The following is a 22,491-nucleotide window of genomic DNA, read 5'->3' on the forward strand; positions in this document are numbered from 1 at the left end:
AAGACAAACGCTAAAATATCTAGAAATGCGTGAAAACGTATTTTTTTCAAAATGGTCCCACTGTGCGTCATTTCGATAGGAAGTGCCGTTTCCGTGCTACATTTTATTGAAAAAATTCAAAGAAGCCATTTGGAAACTTTTACTAGATCTAAAAAGGCTGAATTTCAGCACCAATTTGAATCATTGCCCATAACCGATTTGTCATTTGGCGTGGAACTGCTCCTTTTAAACATGAGCAGTTATTTCGAGTTTTACAGTTTTCGTGATTTTTGGCACCATGAATAAAATATGCAATCAATTTGTTTTTGCTTCTTTTAAAAGCTACTCGGTCTTAGAAGTTTTTTTTAAATTCGAAATTGAAGAAATTTGGTAAATCCAGTGAACTTTCGAACATTCAGGTTTGACAATTTGGCTTCAAATCATAATGTGCATAACATTTGAAAGGATTTATCCCTCTTTTAAACATGAGCAGTTCTTTCGAGTCTTATTATTTTCGTGATTGTTGGCACCGTGCAGCTCGCAAAAGTTCGCGATATTTCACGAAGCTCACCAAGGGACAATTACCCAAGTCCTAGTGAGTTTGCGTAAACATTTCCATCGTTGAAACCGTGAACAAAATATACAAGTACATTATTGTTCATTATTTGAAGCTGATCTTTGGTTTCTCATGCCAATCTGTTTGACTAACTGATAGTTTACTTTGGCTAAGATCAGCAATTTTTGTTTCATAATAAGTAAAGTTATAGTTTTCCGAAATTCGACTTAGGTACCATTCTGCCAAATGACCCAGCATCATTTGTTGGACCCCTCTTCCTGAATACAAACTGATTCAAAACTAGTGTACTCTGCCAGCTGAATATCAACGCATTTTTTCGTTGATGTGTTTTCCGTCGATCTTGTTTTCCGCACTGAGCATCAATGCTACTGACACCAGGGAGGCAGTTCGGCAGCCTGGACCCTACACAGATAAAAATTCTAAATTTTAATTGTGATGTAAACATTCATTCACTAATCCTCCCCTGATCCTTCGAAAATGTACCCTTCTAACCTCGAGTAAGCCGCGAGTAATCGGCCCAACTCCTACTAGATATAGAATTAAGTGAATTTTGTTACACACAGTGAACAATGAATTATCGGCTCCGTAAAGCTAACGCGATTGAGCCTTCCAAATAAACGAACTAGATAAAAAAAAATTCATTCACTAAACTTATATTTCATCTCACGCAACCGAGCAACTTGTAAACAATGTTGTTTACAAAGATAGGCTTTTAGATATTTGCTACATTGCATGAAATGCGTCAGAACTTTAAATGATGTATAATGTAAACCTATATGATATGTGACGCTCCATTTATGTGCATTATATTGAACAGAAATTTACACTACTTTTTAGAACTGTGTACCTATCGACCCATCAACTCATGAATCCAGGACCAACGGCTCAGAGATGTTATGTCTCAGAACATCCCGGCGGCGCCGACTGGGATTGAACCCAGGCCTGCTGGGGTGAGAGGTAATCACGCTAACCACAACACCACCGGCGCCGCTTAATATCAACGCATGTACAACATTTATGCGACTTAGGAACATGTTGAGGAAAACAAGGCATCACAACACACGGAACACATTTTTAACCATCAGCTAACCTTTATCGACGTTGTAACTGAGACAAAGGGAGCATGATCATCAGCACGATTGACCGCCCACGGTTACTACTCTGTTATTGCCATGTTGTAACTGAGACAAAGGGATGGATGATAAAGTAAACGTTTTTTTTTTTAATTTTGTTTTAATAATTGTTTTTTAAGCCTGCTAATTATATTCGAAAAAATGATACACTGTACAGAAAAGAAAATTGTCATAGCCGTTTGTCGTACTGTTAACTGGCACTGAAGTGTCTTACTCGTTCATCCCAATCATTTACCAGGTGTTCCAGCCACGGTTAACAGCGGCGGCAGCAGGGGCTCCAGCAGCTGGCCAAGCACCGGCACCGACTCCGGCTCCAGCACGGTTCCACTGGTTCCATCCGGCATTGGCTCCATACTGGCGGTTCCATGGCTCAGCTCCCCATCGGTTCAAGCGTGGATCAGCAGCAGTAGCAGCAGCTGGGTTGTTCCATCGGTTCCAGCTGTTGCCTCCCCAAGCGGCATTCGGGTTGGCGGCCGGGTTAGCCCAGGCAGAGTTCCACTGGGTCTCCGATTGTTCCAAATTTTCATGAGACTTGTACTAAGAAGGCAAAGGAAACGATGTCAGTATGCATGTGTACTAATTATCAGATGATTGGTAGCATTTGTAATTAGTACCTTTTCAGCGGGCATGCAGCAGGCAGCCACAATCAGAGTAGAGATGAGTACCTGGAAGTACACAGTGTGGTGACTTGCCATTTTTTTAATGTAAGAATAACATTCAAAGCATTGATAAACATTACAAATTCGGTAATCGTAATAATTTGATATTCGATAAGTTCTTTGCAATAAATGTTCATTCAGAACTTGTTCAGTTCTACCCCTAGACAAATTTCTGAAATGAAACAGCATGAATAAAAATGATGCGAACTGTTTTCCATTACAGGATAGTAAATCTTTTAAGAAGAAGGCCTTTACAAACGTAAATATTTGTTTACACTAGTTCAGAACGTTTGAAAAATATGTTTAAAATTCGACGATTACAAACGATCACTTTTTATAGTAAGAAAAAAAACGTCACTTCAGAATATTTGATAATTTTTCAGCCACACTTGGTGTTAGCTGTAATTTCACTGAATCGTCTTTCATATTATGAACATCTATGTACTTCACTACTGATTCCACCAAATAACAAAAAAGACACAATATTTATTCCTTTTCGATTGAAACTAAATTTTTAAAAAATTTTTGGCTGATATCAACAAGAACAACACCGATTGAGAGCGAAAGTTCGCCACTTAGTTATCGTTCAAATCACTCTCCCGCTATTCTTATCACTTTACCAGCTTGAACATCTTGATATGTAGTTTCGATTGAATCCTTTCGGGAGCACTTGTATGAGTTGCTTGTTAGCAGTTGAGATTGCAATTCGATACTGGATGAAAATTAAGCTAATTGGTAGGCTTTATATAGTGATTCTGATTGCATTTCGCCCTCACACTGCAGCAAAGCTGGTTGCGTCTCGGATTAGTAGCATTTGCTAGCGAAGGCTTTTCGAACGGCATCCGCAATAGTCTCATCGGTGGTGATATTTTAGCTAATGGTACCCGAGAAGCGCGATAGGTTACCGAGCGTGTAGGAGGTGTTCTATACAGTTGTCATATTAGAGCTGTAAAAAGTTTGCGATTGATCAGAAAAGCGTATCTGAAGAATATTGGATATTAGGATATTGCGTTCCAACTGGATCTTTACGCCTTCCTTAAAAACTTTCTCGCCCGGGCCTCATCCGAAGCCTTCGGCATAGCTTTCCGTTCCTTTGCTATCAGGAGACCTCCAAAAATTTAGTTAGAATAAGGTGTGGCAAAAGTTCAAATGGGCAAATCAAATCCAATTCCCGGTTTTTCCCGGTTATTTCAAGAAACCCATCACAAAAATCGCCTCTGCATTAAACAGAAAAGGCGTTCCAAAATAACAGTTTAAAGGTAACCGTACGTTGCTTTAAGCAGAACTGCTCTACAATACGTCTACTTTGCAGACAGAAAACAAAAAATGAGATGAGATTTGCATTAACATGTTGATGATCTAGATCATATCATGGAATCAGAAATTCGTATACAATCAACTGTTACCAAACTTGCGACATTAATGTATTTGGTTATGATAAAAATTACATTGTTTCAGAGTGTATCCACCAATAGAAAGATAAAATTGCCACCATTTTCATAGTTCATAAGTGTTTATGCAATGAAAATCTAGAGGAAAGTCCCTACGATGACAATATTTTTGAAGAACGGGACATCTTTTACGATTTGGCGACCTCTCGACAGCAGGAAGGAGAGGTAATTGATTTAAATAGTTTTAGTTTGCCGCCTAGTACTGAAGCGCAAAATTTGCAATTGCGTCGTAATGATGAAAGTAAGGAGTTGGTCATTTATTGCCAGAATTTTAATAGATTGAGAAGCGCCTGTGCCAAAGTGAATTAATTTTAAAAAAAAGTTAATGCTTGCACTTTCCTGTGATTTTAAGAACAGAGTTTGACCATGTATGGGTCTAATAAATTATTGGTGATCGAGTTTATTCTTTCGCGGTTGTGTATTTTCCACCAGAACGTGCCAAAAAAGAAGCATTTGAATTTTTTTTGGTCTTGCTAGCAGTATTATATCGGAATTCGAGACTGAAGCAAACGTTTACATATACGGAGATTTTAATCAACGGGCAGCTAATTTTATTGTAGATAACGAAAATGAATCCATTTTGATTCCGATTATAAAGGAAAATGAAACACTTCATACTTTGTTTGACAAATGTGTACAAATTGGATTAAATCAAGTAAATCATTAAAAAAATCAAAATAATTGCTATTTAGATTTACAATTTACTACCATGACCGATGATTTTTGAGTATCTGCTATTGAATACTCCATAATGATACTTGAAAAAACCGCAATGGTGGATAATAATTTGTCAGACTCCTATTTTGATTTCAGTAAAGCAGACTATGGAGCTATCGAAAATAAATTGAACAGTATAGATTGACAACTTGTAATCCGTAGTCATGATGCAGAACATGCAGTTGATGTATTCTATCAGATTATTTACTCTACTCTAGAACAGATAGTGCCAATCGGGGTGCCTTCCATTCATTTTGGCGAAAAACATGTTTTACGAAATTATGGAATAATAAGATATTATGATATTATTTTGTATGTGTAAGTAACAAGAAAATATTGTTAAGTTTATGTTTGACATCCAACACATGCAAATTTAGCTTTAACAGAGTCACAATGAGCGATTTTCTGATCGCCTCTTCGCGAAGAGTGGGCGAGATAAATGACAAAATCGCTTATTGCGACGCTAATGTAGCAAAATTGGCAGGTATTATGCGTCAGACCCAAACTTCACAATATTTTCTTGTTGCTTACACAAACAAAATATTATCATATAATCTTATTATTCCATAATTCCATAAAACATTTTCTTAGCCAAAATGAATGGAAGGCACCCTGGTGCCAATGAAGCAAATGAAAAAAAAAAGCCAATGCAAAAGCACCAATATGGTACAATATATAATAAATCTTGGAAATAGAAAGCAGAAAGCTCATAAAGTGTACAAGAGAAACAAAAATGATGAAAATTTTACCTATTACCTTACAATTTGTAACCAACTTAATTTAGAAATTGAAAATGCATATGAAGAGCACAATATAAAGATTGAAACTAACATTAAGTCAGACCCAAAATCCTTTTTAACTATGTTAAAGAAAGGCAAAAATCCAAGAGCTTTCCCTCAATAATGCAATTAGACAGTAGGTTGGGCAATACTCCTAGTCAGATTAGTAACTTATTTGCTGACTTCTTCCAGGACGTTTATACAATTCACGATGATAATGGGCGAGATTATCAATATTTTTCGTACCTCCCCGAGCAAATGAAGAACATCGCAGTTGATAATTTAATTCTCAAGGAAATTATTCGTGGTGGTTGCATGCTTCAAAAGGTGCTGGACCGGATGATTTACCACCTATTTTTTAAAGTCACTTTCGAAGGAGCTAGGAAAACCGTAATTCTGGCTGTTTAATTTATCCTTGGAGTCGAGTGTACTACCTCCGATTTGGAAGGAATAATTTTTAATTCCAATTTTTAAAAGTGGTAAAAAGTCTGATATAAAAAATTACCGTGGAGTTGCTATATTATCAAGCATTCCTAAATTATTCGAATCCATCATTAATGACAATGACGCATTTCGCGCCAAATCGTATTCGGAGCTGGCAGCACCCTCTCAGATTTCAATGAAACTTTCTGGATGTGTAAACTGTAAATATGCCACTTTGCATACTTAGTTTTTCCAAAATTTATCTAGACTAACATTTGAGAAGTGCCAAACTTTTTCTGCCGATTTTTTTCAAAAAAATATTATGGAAAAATGACAACTCCTACAAAAATGTGTTGTATAGATGACTTTTAGGAAATTGTCCAAGTTATCGAAAAAAAAAATACTGGAAAAAATGTCATTTGAGACCTACACTGAAAAAAATCGATATATAAAATTTAAAGTCGATTTAAAAAAATGGCCATGTTTGATTTGGATGAAACTTTGCCTCAAGATAGGTTATTATGTTTACTACCAACCGTCCATACATCGCGAGATGGGCACTTTTAAGGAAAAAAAGTTTTTCTTACATAAAATTTTTCATGTCTGAACGGATTTTTTTTTTTATTTGCCATTTTTACGCAAAACTAAACCAGTGAAGCTCAAAATCATCTCTCTGCGATTCAATTTTGTCTAATCAGCACTTAAGTTCACTTTGATTAATCGAGAATTTCATATGAAAACTATTTGGACATGTAGACCTTGTAAAAAAAATATCATTCCCTTGATCTGTTGTCTACTACTGATGCAAAATTTGAAAATATGTGAGAGAAAAATGACAAGATTTTTCATATATCATTTATTTATATATTTTCAATGTTTTAAACCTATTTTCATACATGCTATTTTTTCCTTTTTCCAATCAAGTTAAATATTTTTGGTTCATCTTCTGAATTAGAATACCTTTTTGCCGCAACTTTGTCACCAGTTATAGGCACAAACCTGTTGAATTTCTGTGTGCCAGATATTGTCTTTGTGCTGTTATATAGTTCTTGGAGTTCTTCTGACATTTCGATGTACTGTTCAGTGGATATGTACTCGAAACGTAGTTTTGTGATATTTTTATCTGTTTGTTCAACTGCCCAGTTATATAATTCTCGTGGAGTTGTTATGGTGTTTCCATAATCTCGAGCAAGACTAGCTCTCTTTGCCATTCGCTTGAGAGTGCCACCAATGGCATCACAGGGACCTTTTCCATGAGACGGTGCAAAAAAATGCCATTCTGCTTCTAATCCATGCTTTGACTGAAATCTTTGACGATATGGCCCGTAACTTATTTCGGTTGCATCTCGGATTATTTATATTTGCACAACATTTCAATCCTTTGAGCCTTAATTTACTACTTTGGTCCATGATAATAATTTTACTACAACTTTCGTTATCATATTGACTGCTGCTTGTATGAAATCAACATGGCCATTTTTTTAAACCGACTTTAAATTTTAAAAATCGATTTTTTTCAGTGTATGTCTCAAATGAAATTTTTTTCAGTATTTTTTTCGCTAATTTGGTCAATTTCATTAAAGTCATCCATACATCCTATTTTTGTTGGAGTTGTCATTTTTGCATAATATTTTTTTGAAAAAAATCGGCAGAAAAAGTTTGGCCCTTCTCAAATGTTAGTCTAGATAATTTTTGGAAAAACTGAGTATGCAAAAGTGCTTATTTAGACAAAGTCTACACATCCAAAAAAAATTATTGAGATCTGAGAGGGTGCTGCCAGCTTCGATTCGATTTGGCGCGAAATGCGTCCAATGTATTCTTAGGACGGTAATTACTAGCAAACAACACGGATTTGTAAAAGGACGATCTACAGCTACCAACAGGATACATTTTGTGTCATATTGTTTAAACTCAATGGATAAAGGAAATTATGTAGAAACGCTATATACTGATTTTAGTAAAGCATTTGACAGAGTTGATATACCTTTCTTGCTTTTTAAGCTATCCAAATTAGGCTTCAATCCTAGGCAACTGAAATGGATTGAGTCATAGTTATCAAGGCGGACGCAAAAGGTAAGATTTGAAGGAAATCTGTCCACCATAGTTAATGTAACATCTGGTGTGCCACAAGGTTCACATCTTGGTCCATTACTGTTTATTTTATTTGTCAACGATATAGAACATATTTTGAAATGTCTTCATGTTTCTTAATATGCTGATGACATGAAACTTTTCATGAAGATATCTAAAGCACCTGATCTTCAAATATTTCAACATGAAATTGACGTTTTTTACACATGGTGTAAGAAAAATTTGTTAGAACTAAATGTTAATAAATGCAATTCTATATCGTTCACAAGAATGCACGCTGTAATACACGACACAATTACCCTTGGCCAGAAAACAATCCAAAGATCCTATCAAGTCAGAGACTTAAAGGGTGTCCACGATGAAATTGCCACACTATGAAATTGCTCTAACTTTTTAACCGTTGGGTAGAATTTAATGAAAATTTGGGTGGATTTAGTTCATAGTGCATTATTTACATCCTGCAAGTTTTAAAGTCCTGTGATCAAAACTCGCGGAAATGGAGTCGAAAGAACAGCTCGTGCGTGATAAAATCTTGCGCATTCATCACGAGAACAAGGATCTCTCGCATCGTTTCATCGCTAAAACGTTGGGAATCGCGAATTCCACGGTGTCGCGAGTGATTAAGCGGTTCGAGGAACGGTTGACCACCGATCGGAAGCCCAGAAGTGAAGGAAAAAGTATTCCGTACAACACCAATGATGACACGGATGAAAACTCGAATTTTGCGAATCAATTTTGTGTGTGGCAATTTCATCATGGACACCCTTTAGGTGTTATCCTCGACTCCAAGTTAACCTTTGCTGATCACTACAATAACATTTATCTACAAAGTAAGCAACATTATTTAGTTTGCACTTCAATGATCCCTACCAGGGGTTGAAACAGTCGACGTTTTTTACTACACTCGCTTCGTTGTCGTGCGTGACAGTCTGTTTGTATTCGTACACTCATGCTCTACCGTCGTCTCTCTCACACAACACAAACCGTAGAATAACATTCGAGCAAATAAAAAAAATATCAAATAACTATCATATTCTTCTTCTTCTTGTTCGCATTTCAAGCTTATTGCTTAGCGCATATTAGCTTATTGCGTGCTCTCAACTTAGTGTTCTAAATGCACTTCCACAGTTATTAATTGAGAGCTTTCGATGCCAATACCAATGCATGACTTTGTATATTGTGTGGCAAGCCCATGCCCAGGGAAGTCGAGAAAATTTCCAACCCAAAAGATTCCCTCGACCGGACTGGGAATCTAACCCGCCGCCTCCGGCTTGGTAATACCGTGCCTTTACTGACTAGGCTATAGGCCCAAAAAAAACTATCATATGACATGTGTGATTTCGTTCTAATTCCTCAATTTGGTGTAAATGAAACCATTTCTGATCAGAAATGTTATTATTAAGACATCATTGCTTACTATTTTCAGAATTCACACAAGCACAACATCCACAGCTCTAATTATGAGAAAAACTAAAATGCATACATTCGTGACGGTCTTCGGCGACGGTGTTGTATGACAGAGCCTGTCATATGACATTTTATTTTGGCACTGTAGCTTGTTTTGCAAGTGTCGGAGGCAAAGGCAGTCGATTGTCACAGAAAATGTGTCGACTACCGTGACCGCTTACAAGACTGATCCCTACACAATCAAAACACTTTACGTAGCATATGTGAGGCCTCTTCTCGAATATTGTAGCATAGTTTGGGGTCCATATCATGATACACATGTAAACAACATTGAATCAGTTTCAAAGAAGTTCTTGTTGTTTGCTATAAGAAAGTTGGGTTGGACGGATTTCCACTTCCATCTTATGAATCGCGATGTGTGCTAATTAATTTTGATGAGCTCAAAAAGCGAAGAGAGTTCGCAATGAAAAACGGTGTGCTTTCGCAAAGAGTTAACAGCCCAGAGATTTTGGAAAATATTCATTTTTATGCTCCCACTCGCTCACTGCGGAATAGAAATTTGTTTAGCATCAACAATCAAAGAACAGACTATGCCAAAAATATGCTATAATACATACTGTGAATCTATTGACATAACAATGAATTAAAGTACGCTTAAAAACTTTCTTCACGGGGTTAGTTAGACATCAACAATAAAATATAAATGTTATGCAAGCACTTGAAGTAAAATTGTAACAATTAGCGTTTAAGTAAAATTGCAAAACGGTCTACACTGATTGACGACAAATAAATAAATAAATAAATAAATAAAAACCTACTGACCATATTTTTTTAATACGCCATATCTCAGCAACGGCACTTTTTTGGGTCAATAAGTGTTCTAGACTGAAAAAAAAGTCTGAAAAACACGATTCCGTTGAGAAATCAAAAATAAAATTACATGTATTTAGCGAAAAATGCGTTTTTTTAAAATACTTTTATTATAATAATATAGTTGGCAACACTCCCAAAAATAAACAATATTTTTTTCAAGTTACTTGCAAAATTCCAAGCTAAAAACAATTGCTACCATTTCCTGTAGCTCAATTTGGCACGGAGTTATCGACGTTTTAAAATAGCAAATTTTTGAAAATTTTGGAAGTAAAGGGATAGGCGCCTTATCAGGGGGGCGGTTGAACCACCACAATCAAATTAATTTTCAATATTTTGACCCAAAATGAATATATTTCAATTACTTTGGTTAAAATTGGAGAAGGTGGATTGCACTTTCCGTGATCACTTCACGCGGAATGACCTTAAAATAGTTTTTTTTTTTCAGTGAGTATCAGCATGTTCAACTAATAAGTAACATTTTGACCTTTAGCAGCTTCTCAATACAGAAAGTTGTTACCGTGATCCATGTTTAGGCAAATAGAAATCCATTTTTAAATCAACCCCTTTCCTCTAAATACAAGGTTTGCCCTTTTTTGATCATACTGTATACACAAATCTTCATGACTGGGAAAATAAAAACAATCTTTAACAATTTCATGCAGTTTCTGCAAATGTCTAGTATAGGAATTTAATACCTTTGTCTTTTGCAGGCCTCCGAAAATCTCACGCGTCCACAAATGCGACAGCGAGCTGTGAGACAGAGCGTCGCATGACTCTCAAATCCATGGTGTGCTACATTAATCGTACAAAAGAGAGACCAGAACGATGCGCGCGACAAGCTACACGCTCTCAACAAATTCGAGCGTTTCAATTTTTTTTGTCTCATCGCATTGCTCTCTCAATGCGACGCATGTATTCAATCACATGCGACTGTTTCATCGCCGTGCGCTGTTTCGCATGCCTTGACTCTCGTGGTCCCATCATATGTGATGTTGTCGGGTGACGAGAGAAGGGACTGCAAGGGTTTGTTCACAGAAGACTTGTGTGCCCTTTTCACATGTGGCTTTTGAAATGGGGTGAAGTTTTTAGAAGGTCCCAGAAATATCTTCTAGTATAGATCTATGCAGGCTCAACACATGGTTCCAGAGATATACTGGAATCACCGTAAGATCACCACTCATGCTCCTAGGAACTCGAAAGGATGCTAAAGGAAGACTGCGTGAGCGGTGGATGGCAACCTTACGGTAGTTGGGATACCGTTAGCATGTTAGCACCCCAATTAATACCGGAATATCTCTGGAACTATGCGTCCTTCAACAAGTCCTTATGCGACAATCTTCTAAAATACATTTTTTTGGAAGCCTCTGAAGCTTTCAGCCCATTTGGTGGAAAAATAAACAAGTTATTGCGCATTTGCACCAAATTAGACTGCCGCGCTAAAAAAAAATCCCTCAGAATACTTTTACTCAGACCAGTAAAAAAAAAATAAATGGACGATTTTTAATGTGAAACAGCGCTATATTTTACACAGTTCGGTCTGACTTGATCGATCATATCAACACGCTAGTAGTGATAGAACTCTGAAGATTCATATTTGTATTTTGTCTGGCTTGAGTGAACACTATCTTAAGGGATTATTTTCAACGCAGAAGTGTACTTTGCTACAAAAACGGTGGTGGTGACTTCTCATTACATACACACAAGTCTACACTTAAAAATTAACCAAGTTTAACATGTAGTAAATTTGTTCTGTTATGATAAATTGAGCTCAAATTTTGACTCAAAACTTGCTTTTCCATTGATCTTTGTCCGATCAGCTATGCACAAATTTTAATTTTATTATCACCTTCCAGCAGGTGCTTTAAAAAATTTGGTATTTCTTACACGTGAAATTCAACATATTTGTAGTTTTGCGTCAAAATTTCAGCTCAATTGATCATAACAGAACACATTTACAACGTGTTAAACTAGGCTAGTTTGTACACCAACAGTGTACGTAGGTACGAAATGCTGGATTAAGGTTAATGTAATAAATTTAGGAAAAAGTTGTGTCATATCTGTACTACGGATTTTTGCTAAGATTCTTGCTTCAGGAATTGTATTGAATACCTGTCAATCAACTAAACTTACTACGGCAGCAACTGAATTCTTCAGATGTGTTAGTGTTCACAGGATTGTTCATACCAGCCACCATGTCAGTACCGTGGACCCTCGGTGAAATTGAAAAAAAGCATATTAACGAGCAAATAAACCACAACTTGATTGTACATTTCGCTTACCAAAGCCGTTCGTTATGAATGGGCTATTTTTCAAGTTAATCCTTTAATCAACGAAAATTGCCGCTAGATAAACTTTATTGGTCATAGCCATCTGACACCTCTTCCCCATGTTCGATAAGAGTGTAGTAGCTAGGTCGCTTTCCACCGTTTTCAAAACGGAACAACACTTTTCCCACATCAAGAACACGAGTTGGTCTTCCAGTTGAGTTTGTTATTTCGATGTCGCATTGAGACGTCGCTTAGCGACGTCTCATTGAGAAAAGCGCATGAGCTTCGCCTCACGCGACGTCGCATGATACTCGTTCTCATGAAACGCATACATCCGGAAATGTGCTGTGCTTACAAAACAGTGCGACACACAGACATTATGAGAATGTGAGATGCGACAAAACTGAAGAGAGAGAAGCAGAGTGCTACAAATCTCTTGCGCATGCGACTGCTATGACTATGAGACTATTCGTATTGCGTCTCGCATACGGTAGCGCGCGCACTGGAAGCCTGCCATGACTCATTTGTCTCTCTTAATTAGTTGTTGTTTGTCTTGTGTTCCCGTCTCGATGAGTCTCATTGTCGTCCACTGGTCACCATAGCCGGTCGAGCTCCAGACGAATCTAGAACCTCACTATCCTTCTACAATGTACCCCTCTAACATGGGATAAGCCGCAAGTATTTGGCACAACTCCTATTAGACATAGAATTAAGTGAATTTTGTTACAAACAAAGAACAATTAATTATCGGCTCGGTAAAGCTAATACAATTGAGCCTTCCAAACAAACGAACTAGATAAAAAAAGAAATCATGCAAAGGTTGAGGTCAGTAAAAGCATGTTTGCTCGTTTGGTATTCGAATTTTTTCCCTTTATTTAACGTCGCTCTCTGTTCCGCAATCTAGTGCCAATCACCGACGGACATCGATTGCCATCCATTGACGACAATCGAATGTGCAGGAAGGCAGCTTCCACACCTGCGTAGGATATCGCACCCATTCGCAACACACACATGGGCCGGGACCAACGGAAGACGTGACCAGAGATTTTTATGCCTCAGAAAAATCCCACCGACCTCGGCTGGGATTGAACCCAGACCCATTGGGGTGTTAGAAAGCAGTCACGCTTACCACTACACCACCGGCGCCGGCTAGTATTCGATTTATCTATTTTGACTCAATATTTTTATGTTACAAGATTTCGAAAGATCGCAAATAATCGCAGCCAATTTTTTCGCAAAAATCATTCATACATAAATGTCACTAATGCTCAATAGTTGCCATCACAGAATATTACAGAATATGTTAGTTTTCTTACCATATTGGAATAATAATTGAAAAAAAAACATTGGAATGGACGAAATAGTTCGAATCGTAAACTTAGCTAAATCAACTGGTATAATTTGGAATATAGAGGTAACTCTAAGACCAGAAGATACCGAAGAAACGTACTCAACTTTTTAGCTCAACTCTGGTACTGTTTTCGGTCCCAAGCTAATTGATGCACCCCTCGCAACATAGGAAAATCCACGAATCCCTCGTTTTATCTGTCAAACTTTCAAAGCGAATCACAAAATAGTGTAGTATTAGAATTTAGATTAGAATGGGGTACGTTAATCGATTTGCTTGAGACGAATAGGCTAGTCAAGTAGTGAGCCAATTTAAAATCGTTAGTTTCCACCGGTTGGCATAACGGTACTACCGTATTAGATGCTAGATGAAAGCTTCTTTTATCGATATGTGTGCTGAAAATACCCGGGAATGTCTAAATTTCCATACAAACACCAAATGGTTTGTGCACAACCAGTTTCTCACTAAATAATTTAAAATTTGAGAGGCTGATTAGGACCCGATTTAGAACCGCATAAGCATTGTGGAGCAAAAAAGATTGCCACCGCTGACTAGCTTGGCATTTTATTTGCTGAATCTTAATCAAAAATTTGCCGATAACTTAGTGTCGTCATGCGGGACCGAAACCTTCTCTGCAGCGAAACAAACATTCAAGATTGAGCAAGGCCTTCTTGGCCACCAGTTTCTTTGTTCTGAATCGCCACTAATTTCATGAATAGTCAATCAACGAACTTTGAAACTTTATCAGAAGTGAAGTAGGGGTATTTCAAATAAATTCTAAAAGAGTCTGGACCAGTACATGTTGATCCCCGTGGACCGGCTACGGCTGATACTAAAGTCTGGAACGCCCAAAAATTGGTCAACTTCAAATTGGTGTATTTCTGTTAAAGATGCATAAAAAACCTGAAATGCTGCATTTGGAAGTTGAGAGTATATACAATGTTTGCTATGATGAGTTTTCACCGTTTGCTCTCCAGTTTTCAAAATGACGTCCAAGCAAGAGGAGCAGCGTGTCAAAATTTTGCTCGCGTAGCAAGAGAATCCGACGTTCTCACACGCCAAGTTAGCAAAATTACTGGATGTGGCCAAATCGACCGTGCCAAACGTTTTAAAAGTGTTCGGGGAGCGTCTGTCGACTGCCAGGAAGCCTGAAAGCGGCGGCAATCGTAATCCGGACGTGGCAGCGACGATGAAGAAGGTGACGGTGAAATATAAGCGGAATCCTAACCTCTCCATCCGGAACGTCGCTGGCAAGCTCAATGTCTCCCATACTACTGTACAGCGGGCCAAGAAACGAGCCGGGTTGTCAACGTTTAAGAAGGTGAAGGTGGCGAACCGAAATTACAAACAAAACACGTCGGCAAAGCAGAGGTCCCGAAAGCTGTATACGAATCTGCTCACAAAGTTCGACTGTGTCGTTATGGACGACGAAACTTATGTGAAGGCGGACTTCAAGCAGCTTCCGGGACAGGAGTTTTATACCGCATCAGGAAAAGGTAAGGTGGCTGAAATTTTCAAAACCATCAAACTATCGAAGTTCCCGAAAAAATATCTCGTCTGGCAGGCCATATGCACGTGTGGTCTAAAAAAAGGCATTTTAATTACTACGGGAACCATCAATCAAGAGATCTACGTCCAGGACTGCCTGGAAAAGCGGCTGCTACCATTCCTAAAGCAACATAATAGACCTGTTCTGGCCGGACTTGGCGAGCTGCCACTATGCACTATGGGAAAAAGGCAATCGAGTGGTACGATGCGAACAATTTGGTTGTGGTACCCAAAGACCACAACCCTCCCAACAGCCCAGAACTCCGCCCTATCGAACGGTATTGGGTCTTGGTCAAACGGAATCTCAAAAAAAAAAAAACTAATAAATCCATGGAAAACGAGCAGCTGTTTAAATCTAACTGGCGTTCGGCGGCGAATAAGGTCGATGAGACCACTGTGGAAAATTTAATGGAAGGGGCTAAGCGGAAGGCATGGCAGTTCGGATTTGGCGAAGAATAAACGAACATTTTTCCTTTAAATATATAAATTGAACTACCAAAAGAAAAATAAGAAGATTTTTGTGATATAAATTTTGACTGAAAGAAACGATTTTTTTGTCGACCAATTTTTGTGCGTTCCAGTATTTATCACGGAATTCAAAGGAAATAAACCAACACACTCAAAGCTCTTCAGTTATTTCGTTCAAAACCGAAATTACGTTCATGAAAATGAGTTCATTGCATTCTACTGTCTACCGGAACACAGTAAGCGCATTTTCATTGACAGAATTAGGGTTTTAAACGAAAAAAAAAATGCTTTTTAATTGCCAAAAATGAATGACGTCAATTTTTTTCTAAAACGTTTGCTGATGGGGAAAATTTAAAGAGCTGGAATAAAAAAAATCGGTTATTTTAACAAATGTTGTGTCAATGGTTAGCAAGATAGACTATTTATCTACCATTTACATGAACATTTGGAATAAATCGACGCTGAATTGAAGAAATATTTTCGGATAATTATCAGCCAACCAGCTGGGAAAAAGGGATATGTAATGAAACAAATTATGTATTGTGTTTTTAAAGTCCGCTAATTATATTCCAAAACTTGGTACACTGTACAGAAAAGAAAATTGTCATAGCCGTTTGTCACACTGTTCACTGGTGGTACTGAGGTATCTTATTCGTTCATCACCATCATTTACCAGGTGTTCCAGCCACGGTTAACAGCGGCGGCAGCAGGGGCTCCAGCAGCTGGCCAAGCACCGGCACCGGCTCCAACTCCGGCACGGTTCCACTGGTTCCATCCGGCATTGGCTCCATACTGGCGGTTCCATGGCTCAGCTCCCCATCGGTTCAAGCGTGGGTCAGCAGCAGCAGCAGCTGGGTTGTTCCATCGGTTCCAGCTGTTGCCTCCCCAAGCGGCATTCGGGTTGGCGGCCGGGTTAGCCCAGGCAGAGTTCCACTGGGTCTCCGATTGTTCCAAATGTTCAGACTTGTCCTAAGAAGGCAAAGGAAACGATGTCAGTATGCATGTGTACTACTTATCAGATGATTGGTAGCATTTGCAATTAGTACCTTGTCAGCGGGCATGCAGCAGGCAGCCACAATCAGAGTAGAGATGAGTACCTGGAAGTACAAGTTGTGGGGATTTGCGGTTTTTAGAATCATATTAAACACAATGACAACGATGACGAACACACCACGACGGTAATAATCATTGGATATTAATCTACTATAGAAGCTCTCAAAATATGATTAACGAACACTAATGGAAACAACTAGATAAATTGTTCATGTCACACAGTTGTGACAAAGTGTGTATCCAAATAAAATGATCTTTTGTCCATTCCTTGGAGGAAAGAGATATTTATGAATATTACGCAGATGTTGGCTAACACAGATTCAGAGCGTTTGAAACATACCCATAAAGGTCGACTATTACAAACGTTCACAATGTAGGAATATAGTTATAAATTCAAAATATTGACGATTTTTCTGGTGAACTTGGTCATAATTTTAAGTTGCTCAAGTATCTTGAAGCTTAAAAAGGTTGTAAATAAATTTACTGATTTGTCTTTTATATTATGATAAAATAAGTTCTTAATTCAACTTCTATGTAATTTACTTCTAATTCTTCCAAATCACAAGAAAGTGGGTATGATACACTTCGATTGAAATGAAATTTATGAATTTTGCTATAATTCATCCTTCTCTTCTAGGTTCAATTGAGGGTGGGAGTTCGCCACTTAGTTATCGTTATCACTTTCTCTCTCCGCTCTTCTTATCACTTTACCAGCTTGAACATCTTGATGTGTAGTTTCGATTGAATCCTTTCGGAAGCACTTGTTTGTGTTACTTGTTAGCTGTTGAGATTGCAATTCGATACTGGATGAAAATTAAGCTAATTGGTAGGCTTTATATAGTGATTGTGACTGCATTTCGCCCTCACACTGCAGCAAAGCTAGTGGCGGCGTGGATTAGTAGCATTTGCCAGTGATGGCTTTTTGAACGGCATCCGCAATAGTCTCGTCGGTGGTGATATTTCAGCTAATGGTACCTGAGGACCGCAATAGGTTACCGAGCGTGCAGGAGGAGTTTCTAAACTAATAAGCGCGTAAACGTACAGTACCGACAAGGGCGGGAGATGCCAGCTTAAAATTAAATATGAGTCGTTCAGACAGCGAGGGTGGCGTTCTTAGAACAAATTCTAAATTCTAAGTAAACTGACAAATGCTCAATCGATGTAAGGTTCCTCACTGTCATCTTCTAGGTAGGACCACATTCCCATTGAGGCATCGATTCAAGCACTTTGCTGCTAGTGCTAGTTCCTAGACGGTGTCACCCATCTCCATTATTAATGGAACGTAATTTGCGATAATATTTTATTTATTTTATTAGTGCAGAAATAAATCGATTCCGAATGTATCTTCTGCTCCCATGCGGCGGCAATTAATCATGTACATTTCATACCCGACTCCCTGGGCAAGCGATTCCAAGGAGTTCGGCGCACATCGCATGTGTTGAGTACTAATGGTTCACACGAGGGAGCCCGGCAAGAAGAAGAAGAAGCGTGAGCATACTGATCCATGCGATGTCAAATTTATTATGATGGAGTCACTCTCACTGCGGGGCTCAACGATTGCAATGATTGATGTTGGGGGCAGAACTTATAGGCTACCATTATCTCACATATAGCTTATTATCGCTGCGCCTGGATGGATGCACCTTGCACTTGAAATTGCTCTATCTAATCTAGCATATTGAGTGATTATTATAAGAGGGACCTATTTGAATGAAAATTGTTTATATTGAACACTGGAATAAGAATTAATTGCTCCTAATTGTATGTTGATTTAACAAATCCCAAAAAAAAATATTGATAGGTTTAAACAAATATTTTGGACGTGTATGTATTTTGGACTCGTTGCACATATTTTGACCAAATATTAAATATTGGAAATATGGATACTCAGTCTAATTATTCAGAGCGTCTAGCACATCTCTGGTTTTCAAAGTTATATGATTTTGTGGTACAAAATATTCCATAATTATTGAAAATTAAATAAGTCAAAAGAAAATAAAGTTATTCGCAGATGAATTTCATCAAAGAACAAGAGAAACAGTGGAAAATCGACCTAATAGCATTTGGCTATAAGCAGGGATGGTAGCGATCACTGCTGTGAGAAATAGTCATTTTAGTGACCATGTTGAATAAATAAGTGACCAAATAGTGAATGATAGTTGTAAAAGTAGTGACTAAAAAGTGACCTAAGAGAAGAAAACGCTAAATAAATGTTTGATGTTTTAGACTAATTCAATTATTATCTCATAAACAGTTATGTACGATATAAACCTTTAAAGCGAAAGATACAATAGAAAGTTTATAATCAAAACGGAAATCTACAGAAAAAATTTTGTTACCTTAAACTACCTGGAAGTCTCAAGAAATTAAAAAAATGTTACTAAGGATATTTTAAAGAAAATAATGAATTTTAAAATACAACCATTTAATATTTCTCGTTATTCGTCATTCACACTTTGAACTTTAAAGATTCACAATGCATTAATCTTTAGTAACAAATAAAATTAAAAAATAATAATTTTTGGTTTTGGAACATGCATATTTCATTTAAAAAAAATAATTTGAACTAGTTCTGGACATAATAGCTATAATACTTCAAGAAATTTCCAAAATCTGCATTTAAATTCCATTAACAGTTTAAAATACTCGAGGAATTTTATTATAATATCTAAGGACCTCATTCCAAGGGAGCTCTGGAAAAAAAATCATTCAGAATAATATCAAATTCAATCGGCTTTCGAGGTAGTTTTGAGGAATTTAAGATTTCATATAAAGCCTTAGTTTTGAGTAGAATTACTAGAAATCTTAGGAATTTCTGAGAAGTACAACTCTTGTGTACTTCACCGGAGAATTTCAAGGGCATTCTGAGGATAATTTCATAAAGTTTGTGGAAAAAATGAATACGGAGCACATGTCCTTGGATTTTTTTCGAAAATACTAAAAGGATGATTACAATTAAATGTGAGAATAACTCCAGAACATCTTCAAAAGAATTCGGAAAATAAATTTACAAGAGTTTGCCAAACAAATTATGAGAAGAAATCTAAGGAATTTCTGAGGAGAAATGCCAATGAATTGTTAGGAGACTTTCAATGCAAGTAGAATTCCAAGGGAAGGAGTGAGATTCAAAAAGGAATCTGGAATGAATTCAATGAATACTCGGAGAGGGATTTCTAATTGTGGAGAATTTCAAAGTAATTTCGAGGAAAATAAAAAATAAAATTTAATTCTGAAGATAGCTTCATTGAGATTTTGAGGAAATCTCTGTTAAATATGGAATGAACTATTTTGAGGTGTTCAGAATCACTTGAAAATTCTCAAATTTTTCCTGAAGTTAATGAAACTGCCTTGAAGTTCTTTTGTAGTTTGATGAACTAGCCTGATGCTCACAATACTTCTCCTCAAATTCTGAACTTTATAAGACTTCCTAAGGTTTCCTCAATTTTTCTAACGATCATAGATCTTCTTTAAAGGTTCAACAATTCACTGAAGTTCTCTAAACTTCTTTAAAATTTATGTGACTTCTCTAATGTTGACGGAACTGCTCTGAGGTCCTCTGTTCTTTTCTGAAATTCTCAAAACTTCTCTAAAGTTTTTGCAGTTCTCATGAAGCTTGTTGTACTGCGCTGAATTTAATTAAATCGTCCTAAAAATGTTTCAGTGAACTTCTAAACGTATGCGACGACCTCAAATATTTTTTTAACGTCTCTGAAGTTATCTGAAAATCTGGGAACTGCTTTAAATACCCCACTAATTTTCTTAAACTAATGGAACTGACTTCCCCCTCAAATTTTCGGAGCTTACTAAACTTTTTTCAAATGCTTCCGCATTTTGCTAATGTTCATAAAATTTCCTGAAGTTTGCGGATCTCATCTCAAGCTCCATAGATTTCTATAAACTAATGTTTCTGAAGACCACTGTCCTTCTGTGAAGTTTCCGAAGTTTTCTAAATTTATAAATTTCTGGAATTTAATGGGATTATTCTGAAGCTATCTGATCGTCCTCAAAGTCTTGGAACTTCGCGGAATATCATAAAACTATCTAAAAATATCTAAATTTAGTTGTCTGGAATTTCGTGAAGATATCGCTGCTTGCTAAAAGTTCTCACTTTTTTTTTATTAATGGAACTTCGATGATGTTTTTTAATCAATTTAGCTAAATTTTCACGTTTTCCGGATGTCCATATAATTTTGATTACGTTCCAGATATTCTCTCGGAGCTTTGCGGAAGTTTCCGGGAATTCTTTGAGTTTCTCGAAACTTCTTTAAGGTTTCTACAATTTCCTTGAAGTTATTTGAACAGCCCTTTGATTACCTGATCTGTCTAGATGTTCTCGAAGCTCCCCTAAAGCTCTCAATTCTATTGAAGATCTCGGTTCTGCTTGGAAATAAATGGAATTCCCGTTAACCCCCTTAAACTTCCCTGAAATTATCTGTACTTTTGTGAAGTTTCTGGAATATTTCTGAGGTTTTCATAAATTCTCTGAAGATCTCTGTACTTCCCTGAAATCCGCGGAACATATTAAGGGTTCTCGACATATTCAGCACATCATGAAACTATCTTGAATTTATCTAAATTTACGATTATAGATTTAAAACTGCTCCAAAAGTCTAGACTATAGTTACGGGAACTGCTCTTAAGCTCTGAAATTCCCCAAAGATTACTAGATCCAGCTTTTCTGAGGTGCCTAGAACTTCTTAAAAATTTGCACAATACCCCTCAAGTTTTCTTAAATTTCTCAAGTTCGTTTGATACCTGTGAAGTTCTCTGAAATTTTAGGAACTTCATAAAAGTTCCTGAAAAGTTTCGGATGCAAAAAGAACCGCTTTGAGGTTCTTACAGCTTCCAGTAAGTTTCCCATATTGTCAGCGTGGTAACTTCCCTTATGTTCCTGCAGTTTGTTTAAAGGGCTTCACTGAAATTCTCAGCATTTCCTTCTCCAAAGTTCCTACAATTTTTATAAAGTTGATGGGACTACAATGATGATCTCTATTTTTTCATAAAGTTAATTACGAACTTGAAATAAATCATTTATTTTTTTACTTAATTCTAGCACTTTGCATATTTTCAATATCTTGTACATGGAATAAGAAACTTCAAGACATTGAATATTTTAAGATCTTGGACTTACTTACTTGGAAAACTCAGGTAATGTTATCTAGAAAAATGAGTAGACATCCTGTACATAGAGAGAGACGATTAAACGTCACAACGAAAAGAATAATCAATCTTGAAATAAATTCACTCTAAAAAAGTTGAAAATAGTGACTTATTACAAGAAAAAGTGACTTTAGTGACTTGGCCTTAAAAAAGAGACTTTTTAGTGACTGACTTGAAAAAAGTGACCAAGTCACTAAAAAGTGACTCGCTACCAGCCCTGCTATAAGTGTTGATTAAAAACAAAAGAAATAGTATCTCAATTTCCTCATGAATATAAAATTCATGTTAATGGCGATTTCAACCAATGCAATGCTGATTTCTTTCCTGATTCAGAAAATGAGAGTATTCTGCTCCAAGTTGGATTTTTTTTTATTAACAAATACGCATGAAGATTTCTGTGTAAGTGAATCTGTTTCTCCATTATGGAAAAACGAAGAGTTTTATACCCTGGACAGACTATGGCTTATATCATGTAATATAGGCTGTCTTGCAATGAGCACTCATACATCTAGTTTTCACTGGAAATCCTATGTATGAGTGCTCATTGCAAGACAGCCT

General features: G+C 37.0%; 1 protein-coding gene across 3 annotated transcripts; it reads right to left on the minus strand.

Moving 5' to 3' along the window:
* Positions 1 to 1,817: 1,817 nt before the first annotated feature.
* Positions 1,818 to 17,571, minus strand: LOC135707812 (bifunctional endo-1,4-beta-xylanase XylA-like). Of its 3 annotated transcripts, none has more exons than XM_065229710.1 (3): positions 17,485 to 17,553; positions 2,304 to 2,354; positions 1,818 to 2,226 (listed from the first exon to the last, which is right to left on the minus strand). In XM_065229710.1, exons 1-3 carry the CDS (start codon positions 17,494 to 17,496, stop codon positions 1,921 to 1,923), a joined length of 369 nt encoding a protein of 122 aa, XP_065085782.1. In that variant the 5' UTR covers positions 17,497 to 17,553; the 3' UTR covers positions 1,818 to 1,920. The 3 variants fall into 3 exon arrangements, with proteins under 3 accessions (XP_065085782.1, XP_065085781.1, XP_065085783.1); XM_065229709.1 differs by lacking the exon at positions 17,485 to 17,553 and adding an exon at positions 2,969 to 3,054; XM_065229711.1 differs by lacking the exons at positions 1,818 to 2,226; positions 2,304 to 2,354 and adding exons at positions 16,273 to 16,689; positions 16,767 to 16,817 and having other exon boundaries at positions 17,485 to 17,571.
* Positions 17,572 to 22,491: the final 4,920 nt, after the last annotated feature.

This window comes from Ochlerotatus camptorhynchus, unplaced genomic scaffold (assembly GCF_037179485.1).
Source record: "Ochlerotatus camptorhynchus isolate MF236.1 unplaced genomic scaffold, CSIRO-AGI_Acam_v1.1 ptg000319l, whole genome shotgun sequence".
Classification (NCBI taxonomy): Eukaryota; Metazoa; Arthropoda; class Insecta; order Diptera; family Culicidae; genus Ochlerotatus; species Ochlerotatus camptorhynchus.